Source organism: Megalopta genalis, chromosome 10, assembly GCF_051020955.1.
Source record: "Megalopta genalis isolate 19385.01 chromosome 10, iyMegGena1_principal, whole genome shotgun sequence".
Classification (NCBI taxonomy): Eukaryota; Metazoa; Arthropoda; class Insecta; order Hymenoptera; family Halictidae; genus Megalopta; species Megalopta genalis.
The window spans coordinates 17076504-17100533 of NC_135022.1; the positions used below are offsets into that span (position 1 = coordinate 17076504).

General features: G+C 46.2%; 1 protein-coding gene and 1 long non-coding RNA gene across 2 annotated transcripts in view; one reads left to right on the plus strand and one right to left on the minus strand.

Annotated features, from left to right (window-relative positions):
- Mid1 (calcium-permeable channel component Mid1) overlaps positions 1 to 22477 on the minus strand; it is a 93704-nt gene extending 71227 nt beyond the window's left edge. Inside the window, exon 1 of the mRNA XM_033469548.2 lies at positions 20246 to 22477. Within this exon, the coding sequence (XP_033325439.2) occupies positions 20246 to 22477 (2232 nt within the window). The remainder of the gene's footprint in view (positions 1 to 20245) is intronic.
- On the plus strand, positions 3647 to 6070 carry LOC117219965 (uncharacterized). The gene is made up of 2 exons (XR_004490139.2): positions 3647 to 5705; positions 5793 to 6070. It is a non-coding gene; the product is annotated as an uncharacterized LOC117219965 (long non-coding RNA).
- Positions 22478 to 24030: the final 1553 nt, after the last annotated feature.

Genomic DNA, 24030 nt, shown 5'->3' on the forward strand with positions numbered 1-24030 from the left:
TGAGAAGCAAGTTAAACGTGTTGGCCCTAAGGTTCAATTAGCGAGTTTCGGCGTCCGCGATTATCGTTTAACGAACACTGGAGAATAAGGTATCGCAAATGTTCCCGAGGGTGCGATAAGGCGGTCGCGTGTAGTCGAAACGAGGAAATCATTATGGCTGCGGCTCGATTCGTATTTCCTGGTAGTGAAACGTCTTCGCGACGGACACCGTGCACAGAGACGTGATCGAAATTAGGGAGGGTCGCGGACAGGTAATGGAATCGAACGAAATTGCGTCGGATATGAGGCGCTCGTATCGAACGTATCGCCGTGACGACGTTACCGAGGCCATCCTTATCGCGTTCCGAACCCGACGAAGACATTAACCTATCAACTTCCAATGTCGCCATTTGGAGCTCTAACCACCCTTCTTTTATTTTAATATCTCTCGCGTTTTCTCCAAGTAGTCACGTCACAGTTGACTATATACAATTGGAGTAAAGTATAATCTAAAAGCAATTTTGATTATATTGATTGTACGAGACAATTTTTGCGAGTTGCTTTGGAAGAACCAGGATAAGAAGAAGAATTTGTTTGTCGAACCGAAAATTGTTCGTGCTAAAAATTAAAATAGAAGTATTGCAGCCTTAATCTGCCGCTGAAACTATTAATTATTTAAAGGACTTAAATAATTAAATCACTCGATTTAATACTACTAAATTTTACTGAATTCATATCCGAAATAAAATTTGCCGACATGCATCGTTTTATAGCAGTAATTCATATCATACATCACTCGTTCATTAAAAGTGGTAAGTGTCCGCATATTTATCGACGGTGATGTACACAAAAAAGTTTAGCTAATATTGCGGTATTAAGTAAAATCATCGACTGAACGTTGTTCAATTCTACGAGAAAAGCATCCTGTCCATTCGCGACAGACTGAGCATTGGTACGTTCGGAAAGATCCGCTGGATCCTTTGATCGCCGGGTCGATTGAAACGAGCCGTAGTGCGAGATAAAAACTTGTGTCACTATCGAGGGTGGAAAAAAAGCGCCGGTCAGAGAGAGGTGGTCCGCGCGAGCACTACAAAACCGGCGAAAAACTACAGAATTAGATAAAAATCGTCGGCAGAACGAGGGGTAGAGGGTTGACAGTTTACGGGGTGAGGCGTTTCCCGTTCAGACCCGTTTCACGGAAGGTATCATCGGAAGGCTATCGATCGGCTCGGCCGTCGCGTTGCTCGAACAAAAACCGAGTCGGTTTGCTTGTCTGAATATCGACCGATTCCGCGCGGAATCACGGAATTGCGGGACGGCGTTGAATCTTCTCCGGGAAAATCGACGGGAAACGTTAACGTTCGCGAAAGGTATCTCGGCGGAAGGCTGCTATCGATCCGGGGGACGAGCCGACGTCGAGCAAAAAGCCGGCGTTCGTTCCCTCGTCGTTGGGGACTATCGACCGAATTGTCGACTATCCTACGGAATTACGAGACGCCGACGACGTCGAGGGAAACGCGGACGTCGAAACGGAGGAGAAGAATGGTCGCCGGCGAGCGTCCGGAAACGGCGAGCGCCGGAAACAGACGGAAACGGGCGGAAACGCGGCGAGTTCATCGCGATATAACGCGGTCGCATTCATTATTGCTCGTAGTTTGTTGCCAATTACCCGAAGTGTCCAGCGACGTCGCGTTCCAGACGAGGTGAGCCGTGTCATCGGGTAATATCTGCGCGCAGCTCGCGCCGCGGACGCACCGACACGTACACACACGCGGCCCCGTGTATGCACCGGTGCATATGTGCACCGGCACGCCGGACGTGGAAGAGGAGTGGCCGTGTGCTGCATCGGACAGCTCGCAACTGCGTACACACGTCGCGCACTCGTAATAATCGTTGTCCGAAACGTTGATTCGATTCGCTTTTTTCTTCCGCCGTTTATTGCTCGATTTCCCGTCGGAACTTTCCGTACGCGGCGATACCAGGCCCTTTCTCTACCCTTTGCATTCTTTCGATCGGCGAAGTTGTTGCCCTTCGTTTCATTCTTGGAACTCACGTTTTTCAAATTCTTACACACTGAAAGTTTTAGATTCTTGGCGCCCTTCCGCATTCCTATGACGTCTAATCTGCCACCTTTCTGCATTTCTAATGCACTTCGGACTGCTGCTGCTGTCTTTGCATTACATTATTCCAATTGCTATTCTCTTCGCGTTCCGACCATTCGTAGAATTGCTATTCTCTTGGCATTTCGAATGGCCCTTCGCATTGCGATTCTCTTTGCTTTGAACTCGTGGCCCTTTTGTAGCCTCAAGATTTTTGTTACAATGTGACCCTTTTGAATACTCTTCCGTAACCTTCCGTATTTGCAGTGTCTTTGCAATAATAGCTGCTTGCATTCTCATGACCTTTGCAATTATGACCTTCTGCGCTACCACTTTGCGACCTTTCATGTTATTAATTCCCTGCTATTCCTGAACCTTCTGCTATTGCGACCGTTTGCATTCCCAAAGACCTTGGGAATAGTAGACCCTTGCATTCTTATTACCTTACCGTAGGGTATGATAAACTCCTTCGGTATTTATCCCTTTGTATGTCCAGGATTTCCAGAACCACATTTGGCAAGAGAACTCTTAAGAAATGCGATCCTTTCAGTAAAGATCTTGAAATATTATAGGGTCATCGAGAGTAATTTTGAAGATGAGCAAGATCTCAACCCACCGTTCATCCAATTGTAATTGACCAATTAAAGGTACACCATAGTTAGGTATCATAGACATAGTTATGGTCAACGTAAATTAGAAAAACCAACAATGGTCGTCCACAACCTAGTTGGTACCACAACAACCGTTCTTTTAATTGGAATCAGAGTTGAGCAAAAAGTAATCTGATTAATGAATAATAATTATTATAACTAATTTATAATAATTTATAATAACTAACGAGTTATAATCATGAATCATTATTCTTTATACTTTTTAAATTAGTTATAACAACAAATGAGTTATAGTCGTTAATCATTAATCAGCTTACATTTCTCCCAACTCTGCTTGAAATATTATACAACGAACCACACCTTCATCTACCCTCAAGACTGCCACAAGTATACTAAGCTAACTTTTGGTGTACCGAGTGCAATAATTGTTCCAAGGAATCCTTTTAAGCTGTTAAAAATCATTTATTGTTATTTTGATTTCACTCAACTACATTATTGGATTCACTCACCCATGCATTCACCCTCAAATTATTTAACAAAGAAACCACGACTCCTAATAAGTTCAATAATTCTTTACAACATTTCCATATCATCGCTATGAAATAACCGTGATTAAACTGTGCGCATTTTATGCATTTGACGTAAAACTAAATGTCCATTTTATTCCTGCATCCGATTTTTCATTCCGCATAAAAATGCTGAGCCCACTCCTAACATTTTTAATGTTCCACGAAGCACTCCCCCAAGCCTCCGCGAAACGAATCTTTCGTTTTAACGCTGGGTCAAAAATGGCCGTTTTCTGGTGCTTCGCTGCAAGTTAAGAGCCCGTTTCCGCGTGTTCATCGTGATACTTCGACGACCCGGTTTTTCGCGGCCGCGAGCGGCGTGCGCGCGCGCGCGCCTGCAACTCAATGTTTATCGAAGGAATAAAAAAGGAAGGAAACGGCGCGGCGCAGAGCGGCGGAGAGAAATATACGCAACGAGGAAAAGTTTCTCGATAACGGCGCCAGCGTAATCTTAACGGGACGTACACTCGCTCTGCCTTTTCCAGCCTCTTTCGCAGCTTCGAGTCACCCCTCGGGGATATTCGACTAAATTATTCGCTTTCCTCGCGTCCGCCTTTCTCTTTCAACTGGGCAACGACAAAACGTTTTTCCTACGAACTTCCTGCATCGTCCCTCTCCTTCTCCCCCTCTCCCTCTCCCGCTCTCTCTCTTTCTTTCTTTCTCTCTTTTCTCACGAGTTTCTCGATTTCGAATCGTCCCGGACGAAATATTCCTCTCGAAAACGAAACGTTCTCTCTCCTATTTTCTCCACTCCTCTGCGCCCCTCTCCTCTCCTTCTCCGTCGACAATTCCGGCCGGAAACCGGGACAGTCTCTCATGCAAAAGTAAGTGGAAACTGCGAAATGAAATTTTTTCGCGCCAGACTCCCGCTTCACGGGAAATCGAATTTGAATATGCGTCCCGCACGCCAACGCGATTGAATCGCCTAAGCGGTGGCATGGATTCACGGTATGTGCGCGGTTTCGTTTTCGTTACATGCTCGTGCTTGGAACGGAACACGCGATGGCCGCCGAAAGTTCTCGAGTCGGTGGATTTTCCACTTTAGATCCCGGAAGCGATGTCCGAAAGCTTTTTAACGCGGAGAACGCGGGAAATAATAGACTGCTCGGATTTGTCCTAGTTTACTTCGATTGCGGACAAACTATTTATCTGGACGAAAACTTTCTGGCTGTTTATACTTATTTCGCGGGAGTCGGTTCTTGTGAGCTTGGTTCCTTCAATCTCTTTTTAAGTGTCCTATAAAGTTACTGGAGTATGGTTACTTTCGGCTGGCCTCTGGCTTTACCTGCACAGTTCGCATAACTCTTGCATACCGTAATTTCAAATATTAAATGTGTTCACGTTATTTTTGTATTTAACAAGCTGCTAAAAATTCAGAACATCTTCGAGCGCAAATGATTAATACCCTGTAAGTGAGTTGAATCAAAGTCGACATTCAATCGAGGACAAGAGAAATCTGTAACAAGAAACGTTGTTAAAAGGCTTGCTCTTGGCTCGAATGATCCCGATCCGTGTGCAAGTATTAAAACCTTTTGCACATTCAATCATAATTACCTACAAATGTTCCACTGCTTCTGCTATTAAGGATAATTAAAAATCTTAACTTCAGCGTTAAATATATTCGAAATCATTATTCGTGCTATTTCTTATTATCCTGCGATATCTTTTCTTTAACTTTGTACTACATACTTCTGTTTGCTTTACATTGCCGTCTCTGTTACAGAAAAATAGCAAAGCAACGCGCTACAGGATACTGTTTCTTCAAACAATTACAACTTGATTTACATTTCTGACATCCGAATATGAGGTGGAACGTGAAATGCAACTGTGACGTGCAATGACCTCGATCTTAGTGAACACAATAGAGAATTAAATTTCAGAACGCATGAAAGGACTCATTATGCGCTGTGCACTTCCTAGGGCAGTTTGGAACATAAATCAGCGTGGAAAGAGAGGAGGACGAAATTTTTGAGAGAATATTCAGCAAACAGTCGCCCCTCGGGAACCCGGCACCCCCGATCCGCGAGTTCCACGCAAAGCGATCCGCTCGCTGCCAGTTAGAAGCCTAACTATCTCCGACGTTTAATCGTTAAACCGCCCGCCGCGCGTAAACTCTCGTGTTCCCCGCACCTGACGAACTGCAAACTGGTTCCAGTTCGCAGCTCGAACCCTCTGGGTTCACCGGCGAAACGTCGAGTTTCCCTCGTTAACGTTTTTAACGGAGCGTAAGAGTTTCGCGGAGAGAAAAGAGAGAGAGAGAGAGAGAGAGGAAGAGAGGGAGAGGCCGGTATTGCAATCGGATACAAGCCGTCAACGACGAACAAACGATCCTCGACGGATTTTAGGTGGGAAAGGACGACGCGGCCCTTTTGACGAACAAGATTACAGGCTGAGATCGTACATGTACAGAGTGTTCCCAAATTAAAAGACAAGAGACCCATGAACTAACGGTAAATTGATCTTCGGATATTTGTCCACTTTTACACTGCTTTGGAGAACATCGTTGGAAATACAAGACGTTTGTTCCTTTATTTTAGCAGTTGCATATGTATAAAGAGGCTATTCAAAGTGTCGACTCCGTGCAGAAATGTTTCTGCATCGAAGTTTCACAAAAACACTCCAAAACTTGGTGCAAAACAAACATCGTTCGCACCAATCGCAAGCCACAGCAACTGCACAGACACATTCATCTTTTCCGTGAATAATTTTACTGAAATGAAAATAATAAAACAGTGTCTTCAAATTCCATATATGCATCCTTTCACCGAATAATTTAACCGAGATATAAATAATAAAATAATACTATCAAATTCAATATTTTTACTGTTCTGTATTCGATCTGCCCGTTTCTGTCCTAAATGTATACAATCCACCGGCCAGCTATAAATAAGTAGACGAACAAAATCTGTTATAAAACAGTTACATATTTTATCGATATTAACAAATAATGCCGCAACGATTCTACTATCTCCGTTTTTAAATGGGGAGATTTTGAAATCTCCCCTGCTTTAAAATAGGTCACATATGGGAATGCGGTCGATTTATGTGTACCATGTGACAGGAAATTCTGAAATAAAGGGAAGATAACACTTGGGACCGCAAAGGGTGAACGATCCCGCACACGTTCTCGAAGTTTTGACATTTAATTTGTGGACACCCCGTGTATATCTGTCTCCGACGATGTGAGTGCGCGGATCCGCGCGCGCGCGCCCGCGCTAATACCAGCTTGATTCTGGCGTGCACGTAGACGCACGCACTCATAGCGAGGGAGAAGCGATGACCGGCTGGCTGCGACAGGCTGCAACTGCAACTGAAACTGCGCCGGTCATCCCAGCCATCCGGTGCACCTGCACCGGATCTCGGACGAGCCACTACGTGCACGCCGCCTCCTACGCCCACGTAAGTTGATGATCACGACGGGATTCGCGATCCGCCGCAAGCTTCACCCCCTGATCCATCGATACCCACAGTTTCGCCACTCGGATTCAGTCTGACCGACTCCGTAAACATGGAGAAAGCTGACGATGTTGCATAAGTGATTTTTCAAGAATGAAATTTGGTAATTGCAAGGTTCGCGTAGTGATTAATTGACACGTTCGCTGCATGATTACAACGCTCCAGATACTGACAATCTGAAAGTAAATGAAGGAATACGAGACCGAAAAGTTAAAATTGATGAAAGTAGATCTAATAGTTTTAGCATCGGTCCAGCAACTTCAAAGATTGCTATGCTATCTCGCAGGAGTTCTATCTTACATCAATTTTCTGTCAAAAGTTCTTTCATTTTGACGCAAACGATCTTCGACGAGCATAAAAAACAATGGAGGACCAAGCAAATATTAAGTTTTCTTCGTAATTAATTAATTTCTAGTTGCCTTTATGACTATGTTTATTGCGCAGAAAATTTACAAATTTTTGTTGTATCGACATAATAATCATGTTAATGAAAATTATATTATTTAAATAATAATATGTTCCGCTAAACGCATTGTATTGAATCACCTACTAGTAACGGAAAATAGAAATATTACGTAAAACTCGCGGTTATATCACAAAAATGAGGTCATTTCGACGTCGCTGTTAGGTTCGTTCGAATGTCTTCAAAGTTTTGCAGGTGTACACTAGAGGACTGTACGCGAAGTTTCAACTTCGAGAACCAGTTCGAACTATTTCGAACTCAAATTTATTGTTCCGAATAGTTTGAACTGCGAATTGCACCGACTGATTTCGGCTATGTGTGTATACTTTATTCTCTAGATATTGTTCGAATGCGTGCGGATAAAAATTCGCGTAAAATCGCAAGCATACCGTTAACCTAACAAAAGAAAGAACAATGTAGCTCGTGCATAAATGAAATTAGCGGATTGAGCGAAATCCCTTCATTGGCTTTCTTTCGTGATTCAGGGACCGAAATGCGAAGAATTTCGACCACGTGGTAGACTGCAATTATTTCGTTACCACTCTCGGCATTTCGTTAATCCGCCGTAATCCGACCGGGCTCTTCGCTCGTAAATAAATGAATAAATAAATAAATAACTACACGGCGCGTACACGAGCCCCGTTAACACTGATTAATAATGATTATGCGCTCTTCGCGCACCATATCATCACATTAACCGGATCGCAATTAATGCGAATCGGGTTGACACACTTTTTCCCTTTCCTCGACGCGTCTTCGTAATATTTTATTTGGATACAATTAATCCAATCATTGCAACAAAATATATCTCTGCAATTTCCGTTGATTTAATTTTTTGAGATATTTTCGCGTTTACCTGTTAATTGTGTAAATTGCAACGAAATAAGAATTGTTCGATCGTGACAATGAATCGTTAAAAAACATCTAGACATAAAATTCACACCTATGTTCAACGATTTAATCCGTTTTGTCTAACTTCGAAGTCACATGCCTATTTACCGTGCCTAATTTCTTTTTTAACCACAATGTTGCAAAAATATCTTGTTCTGCTGTTTCTTTTGTTCAAATATTACTTCATACATCCGAGAAAATGAAACCTCTTTAAATTTGTTAACTTTGTAATTTGCATGCAAAGATTAATATCTCCTGGTTTCCAGTTATATTTTTATATTAACGAACAAAATTTTAACTGTAGACGAAAGCGATAAAAAACAGAATTAATTGTACAGACTAATAAAGAATTCAAACAAAGATATAAGTCTATAACAATTCCAATCAAAACGTTGCAAGACATCGCAGCTACGAAATAATTCGCAGAATAACAGACTCGTTAATAATATAAAAAATCGTGATTAGCAATTCACCATGTTGTAAAGAGCAGAAACAAGCGTCGCCGGAAGCTCGCGGAATTTTATCGAACCCCCGTCGAACTTGATTATGCGAGCTTACACGGTGCGAAGACGGGTTACTTGCGATGACTGTATTGGATGCGAACCACCGGAAACAATTACGAGACTCTGGTTAGGTTCATAGAATTCGCGTGATGACGATGATCGTGCGGCAGCGAATTTCCCGCTTCAGATCTCGCGCGTGCTCGTCAGCGGTCCCCGAAGATCAGGGAATGAGACCGGAGAGGTTTCACGACTGTCAGAATCGCTCGTAAACCTGTAGTTTCCTCGACTATGCCGGCTGGACTCGTGGAGTATCTCCACTAATCGGAAACATTTTCGACGATTTTAGAGCCATTCGCAGCCATTATCAATTTTTACGATAGTTTTGGAGGTGATTCTGTGGACCTGTTGGTCGGTCTTCAACCATTCGTGACGTCTACAAGCTTGCCAGACATGGACGACATTGCCGCAATTGCATTTCAGAGTTGACGCACGTCCTAACAAACGTTTAACACGTTGACTGTCCCGTCAACAACCTCAGAAATTGCACGAAATTGAAGCATTTCATTGCGTCAAATTTGTGCATTGAAATTGACGTTATCAATTTCTGTTTATCGTCAAAATGTTAACTACTGTTTGCAAGGTTGTCCATAAGAAATCGTTCTTAAATCAGCTTTCTAATCAATGAAACGAAGTGCAGGTCCGAAAAGCTCGAAAAACTTCACGCATAAGATGAATTAATTGCAGTATCTACTTCGCGGAATATCGACATCGCGATTCCCAAAACGATGCACCGGGCGTCGCAATTTTCCTCTGTTCTCGACGACTACCAAAGCTGCATGCAACACCGTTACACCTCCTATCCTCCACCCCCGCATTTGCCATTTAGACTCGCGTGATCGCCGAGTCCACTGAAAAAAAGGAGAACGGCGCAATAGTGGTTTTACGGCTCGTAAATCGTGATTACCTGACGCAGCTCTCTATTCGGGTCTTCCGGGCGTGTCCGCGACTATGCCGACGATATACCAGAGAGTTACAGCGATCGCTTCCGCGCGTGGTGTTCCCCAAAATGGATCTCCCGCATGCGAAATATTTTGTCAATCAATTCCCGGAAACCATTTCCTCGCTAACTGAACAATTATTCATAGAACATTAACACGTTCGGATCAGTTCAATTTCAATTGATTGCAAGGAAAAAGTATGTGAGACGGTTTGTTGAAGAGTTAGTGCAGTCTCCGTTATGGCAATTTTTCTACTAAAGTAAAAACAATTGCTTCGTCTGTTTAATTGGGATAGAAACGTAACGAATCTAAAGACTCGCCTTTCGATTATGGTAAAACAATACAAAATATCGCTTTTAGGTTGAATTTCTGATATATTAAATTTCTATTACATTGAATTCCCAATCTGATCGAATCTCTATTTCTTTAACTCCTTTTGGGAATATCTAAAAAAGTTGAGTATGAGATGCTTAGGAACATCTGTGACTTTATTTACCAATTTTCTTGTATCAATGTTTCTATCGACCTTAATAAAACATGTAACATTTCAATTGATTGTCGGAAACTAGAGAATCGAATAACAATATTTACATTCTGTACTAATGGCTCCTTTAGACTGTAGATTTATCGCAATTATCGCGTTTAGCCATTTTCTTTGAATCAAACAACACGGATTTAAAGTCAGCCGAATCGGAAGGCCCACATATGCGTCATTCAGGTGTTGTCAAAAGATCGGAAGACTCGGATAGAAGTCATCCGGCGCGGACGCGTCAATCGCCGAAAAAACCGTCGAGCACCACGGTTCATCCCGCTAATTGGGCCTTAAGTTCTCGGCGCACTGGTTCGCTAATACGGTTGGGTAATGCGGAATCAAAGGAGAGCGGATCAAAGCGCACAGGTTCATTAATCTCCGTAGCTAATCAGGGGTCGGGAGGGGGGAGTTCACAATTGTTTACAGGGGACGCACTGATTGCTCTATCCGGCGCGACACGCTCTGCGGGGACACGGCGCGTCCGCGGGTCCGTGTGTTCTAATTCGCGCGAGAGACCGTCTTGGGACCGTTAGCCCGCTAACCGGCTGATTTCCCGATCATGAATACCCATATGCTCGCGAATAATGAGGAGTGATTGCGATCCGGCGGGACTCCCTGCCGGAGACAAACGTAATTATCGTTTAAATAGATCGAACCTTCAGGTGTCGCCGAGTTCCGAAAGATTTGCTTCACGGTTTCGCAAATCGAACAAGTTGCAGACAGAAGGCTGTCTCTCCAAACGGACAACGTAGAGGTCGTGAATTGGTGGATGGTGCAATTAACACTAAACCGAGCAAGTAGTCTGAAGCATCGAGCACTAAAAGCGGCTGATTTGTCTCATCCCATAAAATTTACAAAATTCCATTTGTTTAAACTTTGTGTAATTTTTGTTGTCGCATATGCTTAAATAAGGAAGTTTAGTGAATTAGTTTTCATAAAAGCATCTTCGTAATTTCAATAATACTAAAATAGAAAATTGTAAAGCGGACATTTGACCACTGGGAGTGCGTTCAGTGTTAAAGAAACAGCTGACGCGACATATGCGAAAATAGAATTGTCGTGTGCCGATGAGGAAATGTGTAACTCTTGCAAACAATTTTGTGTTTGTAGTTGGTAAATTTGGATTATCGAATGCACCATTTGTTCACAGAAAGAGAAGTTATTCGAGAGGCTGTATTGAAGAAGTATGTTCAAGATCGTTCATTCATCGCAGATGATGTAACATACACTTTTTTTCCACTTTGCAAAAACAAATTTACTTAAAGTGGACGTTCAGGAATTATTCTTCTGGAAACTTAGATTAGAAGAAAAATTTATTGCATCGATGATAAAACACCTGTGCTGGAGAAGATCAAGCAGAAATGTCATTAATTTCTCTCAACCATCGGGTAAGATATATTTAGTATCTCATGACTCTTTTTAAATGAATGATAACTAGAATTTTTGTGCAATTTCAAGACTTTCTATCTGAATTTCAGCAAACTGAAGCGAAATAAACGTCTGTTTCTTTCTTTAATTTAATTAAATTTAATTAAAATAGTGTAACACGATGCTTAAAGTCTTTTCACTGTTTTGTACCTCACCTATTCAATTTGTCATAAATGCATAAAATCTGCAGTCTAATCATAACACACGTATGATCTTTATAAATGATCGTCTAGCAACTTCGCCGATCGTACTAAATACACTAGACTAATTAGACGCTTTGTTTCGAAGCAAGCGGTTTAACATGTTGTTGTTTCAACTTTCGAAGCAAAATGGAGCGACCTCGATGCGATCCAAAAGAACTGGAGCTAAACGAAAGAAACGATTCTGAGCTACAAAAACGACAGTGACTGTTAGGTATTTTGCATAAATGCATAAACATCCGCGCAGTTTGTCTGCGATCCCGTAACGATCCGCAGTTTAATAGACCGTAGATTAGCCGTGGCGGGACGATTAAGACAATTTCCGGAATAAGAAAGGCGTTCCTGAGAAGTCACAGGTGAGTACGATCGTGACGAGTTTATTCGTCCCGGCTGTTTAACAGGTTAATCTCGAATTACCGTATTCTCGAGCTTATCGTTCGCGGAGCGTCGAGAAGAGGGGCTCTTGTCGCGAGCTCGCGACGTCGACGTCGACGTCGTCGGATTTTCGGAGCAGTTTTCACCGACGTTATCCGGGAAAATGCAGTCTCTCGTCGCGAAACGATTTTTCCAGCGATTTATCCGACGTCGTTTTCCACGGATGAAATATTAGCGGCGGATCTCGAGAGGGAGGCTAACAGAGGGCGGGGCGGGAACAAGGGGAACGAGGGGGGGTCGGGGGGCCTGGGAATTTTGGTTAACCGCGTAATGGATCGAATTCCTTCGCCGCTTGCCGGGCCCGCGAATACAGGGTGAACCACCCGAATAATTCCTGAATTATGCGTTGCTCGAATAATCGCCGCCGCCGGGAAAAAAACTTCGTAATTAACATCGACAGTTTATTCCCGGTTCAATCCAAAAGTTCGCGGAACGATGATCGCCAACATATTTTTCCGCGAATTCCGCGATTCTCGGGAACTTCGTGATCGATGGACTGCGAATTTCTATGGCAAGTGAAAATTTATCTATTGTTATTAGAAACTCTTCAATTCTTTCGAATTCGTAATATAGGTTTAATTTTCCAGATTTTAATTATTTTATAGACTAGCTATACAGAAGATGCAAATAAAACTGCTAAAGACTACCTAACACGATAATTGATGTGATTAAAAATATGATCAGTCTCTTTATGTCTGTATGTAGTGTTAATTTGGATAGAAAAGAGTACGTGAGTATTAAAGATTGTGTTATAAAAAACAGTGTAATCGGCAGTATAATTGGGATACATGGAAAAGATCGTTCATGATCTGAACATTGTATTTCCATTTGTTTTTCTAGCAGAAATTTAATTTCCTATGTTTCTATAATAATGGATATAATGGATCGCTTATCTAGATTAGATTATCGCATTCTTTTGTACTTTTTATTTGTTTGTCCGCCGTGATCCTATATACCAATTATTATTTTTGTGAAAATCAGTGTACCAGTTAAGAGTTAAGTTACAGATGTCTGTGCTGAAAACTATACAGTAATGGAACAAGAAGTATCTCTGGCAAAGGTCATAGTTTCTGTATCGATAAAAACTGTATCCATTACGAAGCAAGGCAAACAACCGCTAATCACAGTAACCCGAGCGATCTCTGTTGATACATCAACGTTGTATTCCATTTAAAGCAAATCGACTTTCAAATGAATTCTTCAGTTTCTATTTACATATTTCAGAACGAGATCGAGAGAAAGAGAGCGAGAGGCGGGAGAGGGAGAAAGAGAGAAGGAGAGGAAGACTCACTGGCAACAGAATAGCCTTTAAGAAGAAAAGTGGATTTCAGAACCAAAATAGATGAGGTCGAGTAAAAATTTCGTACAGTTTCTAAAACACATTTTGAGATAAATGTAATATTAAGATAAGATCGCGATGACAATCTTCATGCTCTATCGAAAGATCGAACGCAACAACGAAAATTCTATTGTGCGACTGTGATCGCCTTCGATATCAGCGATTTGTGGGCACTAATATGATCAACATAGATTGTAAAACCATACTGTCACGTTCGCTAGCAACATTTATTTCGACTACAACCATATTCAACAATACGCAGTGTATTTTAGAAAATACCGGAGAAAGCATTATCACAGAGATCCTCTGATTTTTCTGAACATGATGTTCCGCGTTACAACTTTCGATAAGCACAAACTCAATTCAGTCTTCTCTGCGATCGTCACAGACGCGTGCTAGCAACGTGCCCTACAGTTAACTCAATTTTGACCAAACTGTATTGCAAACCCATATTCCCTATTGGCATTCAGCTATAAACCCGTGTACGACGGAATGGTGACTGGCACCGTCTTTCGCTAGCCGTAAAATTTCAATCTAGCCATTAGCCCCGGGAAAAAAGCGTCCGTTGAATGGTGAATCGAGCGTAAAAGACGAATGGAATCGGAATCGCGTAAGAACGTTTACTCGGCGTCCGGGCGTTACCTTTTAACAGAATTTATTCGATTTATTATGCAACGGGGAATGGCGGTATCGATCGGAACGGTAGCCAGCGGCACGGCAGTGCTGGCAGCGCGTTGAAAACGGCGATTACCAGCTCAGAGAAACAGAGAGAGAGAGAGAGAGAGAGAGAGAGAGAAAGAGAGAGAAAGAGAGAGAAAGATTCGGACCGATTAGAAGGGGCGCGAGCTTTTTTCACGGAGATCGATCCTCGAAATCCTGATCGAATTTCGGCGAAAAGACTCGTTAGCGGCTCCGCTTCAACCTGGTTCTGTTCCGACCGACCGAAGCGGACAACGACGACGAAGAGAGATAGCGAGACAGAGAGAAAGAGATAGGAGAGACGGAAGAAGAGACGCTTCGTTAAACAAGCCAGCAACTTCTTCCTACTTTGAACGGGGTAAATGAATTGCTCGGCAAACTTGTAATCCGAACAATCAACGGCCGTATTCTTGCCGCTCGGAATGCGAGTGGAAAGCTCGGCGAAAGCCGAGCCGAGAGGATGTCGGCTCCGCTTGCAGTGCGTGGACACGATCCGCGCCGCTCCGTCATTGCAAACATACTCCGCGTGTGTGTCCGAGCGGATTCGATGTTCCGATCCGATTGTTTTCCAACGATTCTCGGTAAAGACATCCGGTTTTCAGGGCAGCACGGAGCGAGACCTCGCAGGTTCACCACGTCGCTGCATCGCGCGGAATAATTAATTCGCCGCTCTACGGCTTATGGCTAACAAGTTTTCAACTTTTGCGGCCTGAATCGCCCCCGTTTTCTGCGGCGCTTGCCTCGCGGAATTATTGTCTCGTCCTGCGACGCTGGTTTCTAACGATCTTTTTGTTCTACCGCACATTCTTCGAAGTTATGCCGACTGAGCGGTTCCTGAGTGTATTGTGGGAATTTTTGTAAATGATGGAACGATAAAGTACTTTTTGATGAGGCGAAGGATGCATCTTCGAATGATTGATTCTCGTAAGAAATATTGATTAATATTTGCTTTACGTTAATATAGTCGAACAATTATGTTATAATGTAATCCAGCGTTAAGGGAAGTTAGCAGAACTTTTATTTCCAGTCGAACAATATATTTTCTTCATCCTTATATTTAGAAAGAACTTACTTATTAATATTTGTCATTCTATGTAACGAAGATAGTAGAAGGAATGGCAGAATTAATGCCACGTAGTTTTTCGGAATTTACTAGAAACAAGTGCTAAATAAGTCTGACATCTTAGAGCAAGTTTAATGAAGATTTGTACTAAGCTTCATTAAAATCGGCGTGCATCAGTCTCTGAGGTACCGTTAAACAAATTCTTGTTCCTTGCAATTGAGGAAATTGATTGTTTTGCATAAAGGTCCGATTGTGAATGATATCGAAACAAATCGGAGAAAGATGGAGGCTTAAATGAAACCGGAGACCGGAAGCGATCCGAGTCGAAGCGTCGGCCAGTATAAAACGCGACGCGATCCGAATTCCGCATTAACTTCGCGGTGGCGCAAACGACGCGGAGGTGCGGGGGTGGCAGCGCTAATCGTTTAAATCGATATCCCGCTTGAGTTGGCATCAGTCTAGCGGGCTCTTCTTCCGCGAATTTCTGTCCACGCGATCCGCTCGAAAACACTTCACGCTCGAACCTCGAGCGCCGATAATACGGCAATCTGAAAATGATCTGCTCTTGCGCGCTTGCCCGCCGCGCCTCTCCGCTCCGCTCCGAGTCGAGTATCTTCCGGGTACGAGCGGGTAACGAGCAATCCCCCGTCATAAACTTCGCTACGCGCGAACAATCGCGGCCACCGGCCAATTAACAATTCATTTTTTCCCCCACTCCGACAAGTTTCGCCGGCCGATCGAGATTGCCGATTAATTGCCGAGTAACAAGGCCGGGTTTCTCTCTGTTCGATAACCGATGGAAAGTGTCGCCCGCAAGGTACCGGAAGTTTGGTCGTGTTAGGCCAGACCACCCACTAACACCCTCGCAACGAACCCTCTCTCTCTTCCTCTCTCTCTCTCTCTCTCTCTCTCTCTCTCTCTATATATATATATATATCCTGCTAAAATTGCCGCTTAATCCTTTAATTAATTTTCTGCTTCGAGTTTTGGCATTATTAATACCGTCTGCGAGTCGGGTAACCGAACACATGACCGCGATAATACTGTTCGTGTATTAGAACTAAAATAAAAATGTATTAAAACAAAAATAATATGATCTGATTATAGTGTAACTGCTGTTTTTAACGCCTACGATTCGAAGGTAACAATAGATTCAATATTTAATTTAAACACAACCATTTCAAGAATTTTTCTGTTCTATTTTACACTGCACTTTTATCTTTCTTTATTTCTCAGAGTACTTTTAATAAGTATTTTTACTATAATTGCGTGCTCTAGTACTAGCAATTGTTTGGGGCTGATCAGCTGTTTTGTCAACTCCTGCGATTTCGGGCCAATGAATTCAGTTGTATTTTATTTTGTTATAGAATGTACTTTTCAAACACAATATTTTCTTTATTTTTCTTATTTTCCTAGATATCACTAGACTGCGAATTTTATGCATTTATGGCAAGATCGGTATTCGAAATACATACAAAATTGTGAAGACATATTAAAAGAAACAATTTGTTTTTATTTAATTCCTGTTTCTTATAGTCATGCTGGATAATTTCTATTTTACACGAAGATACGCAGTCTACTGAGAAAACTGCCTGCATAAATATTTATTTCCACCAAAGTAAATACCGCAACAATATATTTAAATTTTTGAACTACTCATTTTCACATACATGTAAAAATTGCTATAAAGTATTCCATAAGAGAAACCAATTAATCTCTCTCTAAAAACCTATTCTAATAATAAAATCCTAAAAATCTAAACCACACACACACACACACACACACACACACACACACACACACACAATTAATCTAAACCTTGTGGCAGGATCCACATAGATCCAGAATTACAAACGTTCCATTGAAATTCTACATCCTAACAGCCAGTTAAAATTAGTATCTATTCAAGCTACCTCCAACAAAAAAATTAATTGAACACTGACCTCAGAGAAGTAAGCTCAAGAGTACGTGAAATGAAATAGTACAGAAATATAAAAGAACAGCACAGAAACTAGTCGACATCCAAAATGGAGAAGAGAAAATGCAAGAGAGGGGGAGAGAGAGGAGCGAGCGAGAGAGAGAGAGAGAGAGAGAGAGCAGCAGCACACGTATGTCCAACAAAAATTCCCTCGTATCATGATAGGACACATTGTGACCCCTAAAACAGTCTGGACAATTCGTTCACCATAGTCAGCTCGTTACGAATTGAAAGGCTAGCTCAAGGAAACAGCTAACAACCCAACAGCCCGATGCCGAAATGATCGAATCAGCGTGTATCGGTCGCGATATCGTCCGCTGGCTGCGGGAAGAAAGAAAATTCGGTGTCGGTGGCGTTTAGGGGCATGGCGGGGTGGTACGGTGGAGGGTGAATGGTACGTGCGAGGAATTCCAGCAAGTTCGGGACACTCGTCGCGTCCCGGGACAAAGAGTTTCTTGGCAGGCCTCTTCGAGAGCAGCGGGATCGTAAGTGGAGAATAAGAGGAGAAAAGAAGGCGGGGGTAGACGCGTTGAATCCGTTCCTAATTGCAGGATTTGCTGCTTGCCGAAACGTTGATTAGCGTTGATTGCTGGAGAGGTCGTTCGCCGGCGTTGCATCCATCGCGTGCAGTCGCAAGCTGCAGCTTTGGCAAGCGAGCAAGACGACGATGTTGGCGACTTGTTCTCGTCTGCTCGGAACAAAAGCTCTGATTCCGATTCCAACTATCTAACCCCCTCCCCCTCACCCTCCTCCTCTCACCACGCCACTCTGGACAGCTTCGTTTCTCCGCCCCTGTAATTTGTCGCGGATTCTTTCCACGAGTTCATCCTCGCTGGCGAAACAATGGCTCGTTTACGCGGTTAACGGCGAGGAATCGACGCGCGGAAGACCGGAAAACCGGCAGGATCCCGCGAGAATCGCCGCCGGGGAGGCTCGAGACGTTAATTCCTCGACACAAACGCATCGCCGAGCCGCGAACTATTCAAACTCGACAATAATAACGTAGCCGACGGAAGAGACGGCGACAAGTGGGAGAGGAAATTACAACGGATTCGACGGGAGACAGCCGACGTCTCGCAGTTCTACGAGCGTGTGCGTCCAGGATCTTCCGAAAATTCTCAGAAAATCGTTCCCGCGCTGCTCGAAAAACCCTTCTGCGAACTTCTTTAATTACCTCCGATTTTGTTTCACATCTCGATCCAATACCTGCGGTTCTCTGTGCGAACTCCGAAAGAATTTGATCGAAACAGGAGTGCAATTAAACTGTTGTCTCATTTTGTTAATATGCAACTTTACTTCGTAAATGCATAAATATCGACAGTCTAATCATTGCGATTACGTGCATACGTTTAAAGTGTTCCAGATAACATTTTGTTAAAAATTTCAGACGACTTGAGAGCGACCTTACGTTTCACAATGGAATAATTAATTATTTCGATCCAATTTGTTATCTGCCTTTGAACAGACACTACAACATAAATTGGAACAGTGTTGACCGCACTGTTCTGCTGCATAGAGCTGCAAAAATGATTTCCTCGGCTGTTAATTCTGAAGCTGAAATATACTGCGAAAAAGATCGTCTTAATGGGCACTATTAAATGATTATAAGAACGTCTATCGTACCCGGTTGCAGCTCGCGTTACTAATCATTCCGCGATGAACGCATAAACGTTTTATAAACGCTGCCGTCGATGGAAAATATTAAGAGGAAAGATTCATTTAGAAATGATAACCAACGGTGGCACTTTGCGAGGGGTTTCCGCCTCGCTTCCGTTGGTCAGCAGTCAAAGGGTTAAAGAAACTTGGTCGCAGACTATGTAATTACGAGGCAGCCTCGCTTAACAAAAACTTTTCGCCCGCCTTACGGTGATGCCGGCTTTTTTACCCTTTTTAGACGGCTTCAAGAGCTACGAAAAATCTCTTTCGGGGGCATCGCCGTATATATGCATACTATGCGCAACTCCTTCGAGAAATCTTAGGATAAGGGGAACACCGCTTCGCTGCAAGGATGTTTCACGGCGTAAAGACGGACCCTTGTGCATGGTTCACGTAAATGCCGCGTTAATATCTTATAAATGAAGTCGCATCCTCGACGTTCACTTAGGCATAAAAAACTGACTCGCCCGACCGCAACCACGCGCGAACGTTCGTGTGGCCGGATGGAACGAAATCCTCGTAGTGCCTCGAATTTCTCGAAATTCGATCGAATTGGCCGGAACGGTGCACAAGGATTGTTAGAAAAAAAAAGAGCGATCGAAAAAGTTTCAAACCCTTCTGAATCCTTCAACCGGAAACTAGGAAATTTCCGCACGCACAGACATTTTCGATCCACGGATCATCCCCTATCTTTATAGAATTTCGCAGAATCAAAACTCTACCGCCCTAAATGATACTTTAGAAGTTACAAAGCAGCTGTCCACGTAAAAAATCTATTGTCACAGTTACAGTGCTAGATCTTTATTGATCTATACAACAGAATCGGATCACTTCTACGTGAACTGTTTACGCGGGAAATACATTTGATCGATGGGCACGTCGGACATCGGAAGATCGGTGAAGTTTGAACTTTGTGCCGCAGTTAAGTTATTGGACAATCTGAAGATGTTCAAATAGATGTTAAATGTTTCATCAGCTACTAAACATTTTGGATTCGCAATGTTTGCAATATATATAGCAATGTTTGTATATTGCAATGTTTGCAATATAGTTGAAAACGATACGAACGTTCGGGTGAATCTAATACCTTGTTCCTTTTCTAGCGCACGATTTGAGGGGTCTCTGAGCACTGTAACTATGTCACTGTTCTATTATTCGAACATCTATGCCCTCATTGCTTTGGATAATTGTGATTCTGCTTGATGGTACTATAAAGAACAACGAAATACCAAACGCCGAGTCTCTTTACTTTTACGGAGCACGTTTCGAGGTGTTAGAATGGAGGACGCAGAGGTCGGTTGAAACTTCTTCGATAAGAGAAAAAGAAAGGTGTTCGGAGAGGGTCTTACCTTGCAATGGGTGCAGTTGAAGATGACCGAATAGGGCTGGGCGCAGTCGTACCGCGCCAGCACTTCCTCGAATTCACAATGTAGCCTCGCGGCTAGCTTGTCGACGAGCAACAGCTTGTCCAGGGCATCGGCACACTTTGAGCCACCGTTTAGCACGTTTTCGAACGGGCCGCCCTTGCCGGGTGCCAGGGCGTTGACCACCGCGTGCTCGCAGCAGTGCCGCAGACGCAACCCGCTCACGAACCAATATCGATTCTCCCTCGGGGTTGAAAAACTTCGCGTACTGCTCCGGCCAAAATCATCCCGACAGACGTCCTTCTTATGCGACTCCTCGAGATAAAAAAGGCACTGTTCCGGAGCCGTGTTCCGTACGCCCTCGGGTCTCTCTTGACCGTCGGTTCCACCCTCGTTCCTCCCTTGGACGTTCCCACCAGCACCACCAGCACCACCAGCACCACCACCACCACCACTACTAGCACCGGGTCCTCCGGCAGCGGACCAGGACTGTCTCTCGGCGACCTCGACCTTCTCGATCACCTGGTGGAACACGGCGTCGACGCCGTTCACCTTCGCCCTACCATTCGTGCCGTTCGACGAGCAGGGGACCGGGCAGTTCTTGGGTACTTCCGGTGGACCGCAGCTACCCTGAAGATCGGCCGGCGCTGGACCTGCCAGGTCGCAGGCCGATAGCCAAGGATTGATCTGGTTCACCTCCCAGCTGTATTCGTTGTAAGGATGCAGCTTTGGGTCCGGCTGATGGCTCTGATGCGAGTCCTCGATTTCGGTCGCCTCTCGTTGTTGATCGTTGCTACTGCTGCCGCTGCTGCTGCTACCGCTGTTGCCACCGCTGTTGCTGTTGCTGCTGCTGCTGCTGCTGCTGCGAGTCTGCTGAACCTGGATCTCGCGGCGACCGTGCCGACGATGTCCAACGACGGACCCCACGACGGACCCAACGGTCTCGCCGCTGCTCTTCTTCTTCTCGTTCTCGCTGTACACCGCGTCCTGGACGTATCGTTCCCTCTCAAGGTGCTGCTGCCGCGTCGGCTGGTAGACGACGCTCGACGACGACAACAGAGACGAGATCTGCGTGACGTTGTGCCGGGGCATCTCGTCGGCGGGACCGAGGGATGGGTTCCGGGCGAATCTCGAGGCGAACTGGCCGGAGGGATTGGTCGAACACGCCAGCGGCCAGGCGAGCAGATACAAGACGAACAGCAGCCCGTAGCTCCTGCCACGGGAGCCGGACACCTTGGTTGGTCCGCTGGTCGCGAGCTCCTCGTCCTTGGGACGCCTCTCATTGGTAGTCGGCTCCTGGAACCGGGCAGTGTAGTCTGTAGTCCCGCAGCACCCGTTCTCCGGCTGAACGCACGAGCCTCGACGGAAATGGGCCCTAGGACCCCGCGGGAAACGTTCGTTCTCGCGATCGAGCCACACCACCTTATCACTGCTCTCTCCCCGTTTCGCGTCGCGAACCGCCCGACCGTTCTTCGATCGTTCCCGAAAGTCCTCCTCCTCCTCCTGGTCGCGATCCCGATCGCTATCCTGATCGCGAGCAAGCTCGATCTCGCGGCATGGCGCCTGGACGTCGCGACCGCTTCCGGCTTCGTTCTTGGCGTTGTTGTAGGCAGTGTAAGCGAACGACGCGTCGACGGAAGGAACGCTCGTGACGTCCGCGACGGTGCTTTTTGACGATTCTCTATCCTCATCTTCTTCTTCTTCCTCTTCCTCCTCATCTTCCTCGCCGGCTGTTCCTGATGTTGCTTCGCCTCGATCCTTTTCCCTTCTGTCAACGAGCCGTGTCGTCGGCGTCTTGCAGCTGCCGCCGCTGCTGCCGCAGCGAGAGGACCGTGACCCCGATCGTCGCGACGTTGACGAAAAACGGACGTCGCTGTCCTCGGTGTCGCCGCCCTCTCGGCGATTAACGGACCATCGGTGATCTCTGGTGTTCCGGAGGCGTCGAGATCCCGAGCGTCGCCGTTCGTCGGTCCCGGTGGCGTTCGCGACGTTTCTCGCCACGCTGAGAGAAACAGAATCGAAAGAAACGTTAAAGGCAGTGGCGTTCCCGGTTTCGGGCGGGCGAGAGCGGACGCGGGACGAGCTGCGGCTAATCGATCTCTCCTCTCGGACGACGGGGCACGAGCTCGAAGAAGACGAACGAGGCTCGGTTGATCGGTTGCGTCTTCGCCGGCTAGACGTGGGTGGTCCCGTGAAACCGGGTGGATCGAGCAGCATGGGCACGAGCTCGGGAACGCTAGCGTCCCCCGTTGGTCGTCCCGGTGATCGTCCCCGTTGTTGTAGATCCACGCCGTAGATCCAGGACCGACGATCGCCACTGTTCTCGCCGCGTAGCTTTTCCGCCGGTGACGGTGGCGACGTCGAAGTCGATGTCGAAGTCGCAGCCGCAGCCGATGATGCCGGTGGTGGTGCCGAGGGCGATCCCGAGCTGGTCTCTCGGAGCTGGACTCGCGTGACCGTGGTCTGCTGCGATCGCGTGCCTGCTGCTGGTCGTCGTCCGGTCGCTGCCGCAGGGGGTCCCGCATCGCTGCCAGAGAAGCTCGAGGCCGATTTCTGCCCCGTGCGTCTGCTGCTGCCTCTTCTCGATCCCTCTCGTTCCCGTTCCCGTTCCCGTTCCCGAGCTGGATGCGCGGGCCGTGGTCGTGCGTTTCGCTCCCTCGACGATAACCTCGCGACGGATAAAAGCCGTCGACAACGCCGCGCGAACCCGCCGCCGGAAGCCTCTGTGGATCGGGAGCCGCGGATCGGTGGCGATCGATCGCGATCCGCGTGCCGCTTGTGACCCTTGTTCCAATTGTTCCCCGTGCGACGACCGATCCACCGAGAACGACGCAACCGAACCGTCGACGACGATGACAGGTCCGTCGGGTTCCTCTCGCGGACAGTCGAGACGATCTTCCTCTCGAGACGGCTCGTGAATGATGTCAGCCCCGCTCGTAGATATCCCGGAGCCGATAGCCAGGTGACAACTGTCCGAGCGGCCCGGGTCGGCGGGGCCCTTAGAAGTCCCCCTGGAGCAGGCGACCACCAGCTCCTCCTCGGCGACGACCACGACGATCTCTTTGGAGGATCGGGGGCGCGTCGGCGGCAGGTCCGCGAGCCGCGATCTCGAACGCGACGGAGGCCGCGACGGAACCGAGGCCGTGGGCCAACTCGCGTGGCAGCGACAGCAACGGCAACAACAACGGCGTGACCGCGCACTCGACGCACTCGAGACCCTCGTGCCACCGCCTCCTTCGCCGACGATGATCCACCGCTTTCTCCTCTTCCTGCGGCCGCGCCACCTGCACCACCAACACCTCGTGTCGTGCACCTCCCTCGACGACGACCTCGCAACCGGTTTCGTTCTGCGGATCCTGCGCGTCTCGCTTTCGGTCCTCGTTCCTGTCTCTGTCCCTGTTCCTGTCCCCGACTCTGTCCCGATCTCGATCCCGGCCCAGCCGATCTCGCGCGGTCTGCTGCCAGGTAGCCGCCACTTCCGGCACCGTCGCGGATCCGCGTACACCCCGACAACGGCAGCTCTCGAGCCGTACGACCAGCAGGACGGTGACCAGCGCGAGCACCACGACACTCGCTGCCGCTGCGCCGGCAGCGCTGCTGACGGTGACGGCGACGGCGACGAAGCCGCTGCCCGTCCCGAGGATAACGGGGACCCGAGACCTCTCGACCGGCGAAAGCACCTGGACACCGTGATCCCCCTTCCGAAGCTCACCAGCTCCAGCGACGAGGCACCGAGGTTCATGCTGCATCCTAGACGCCTTTTCCTGCGT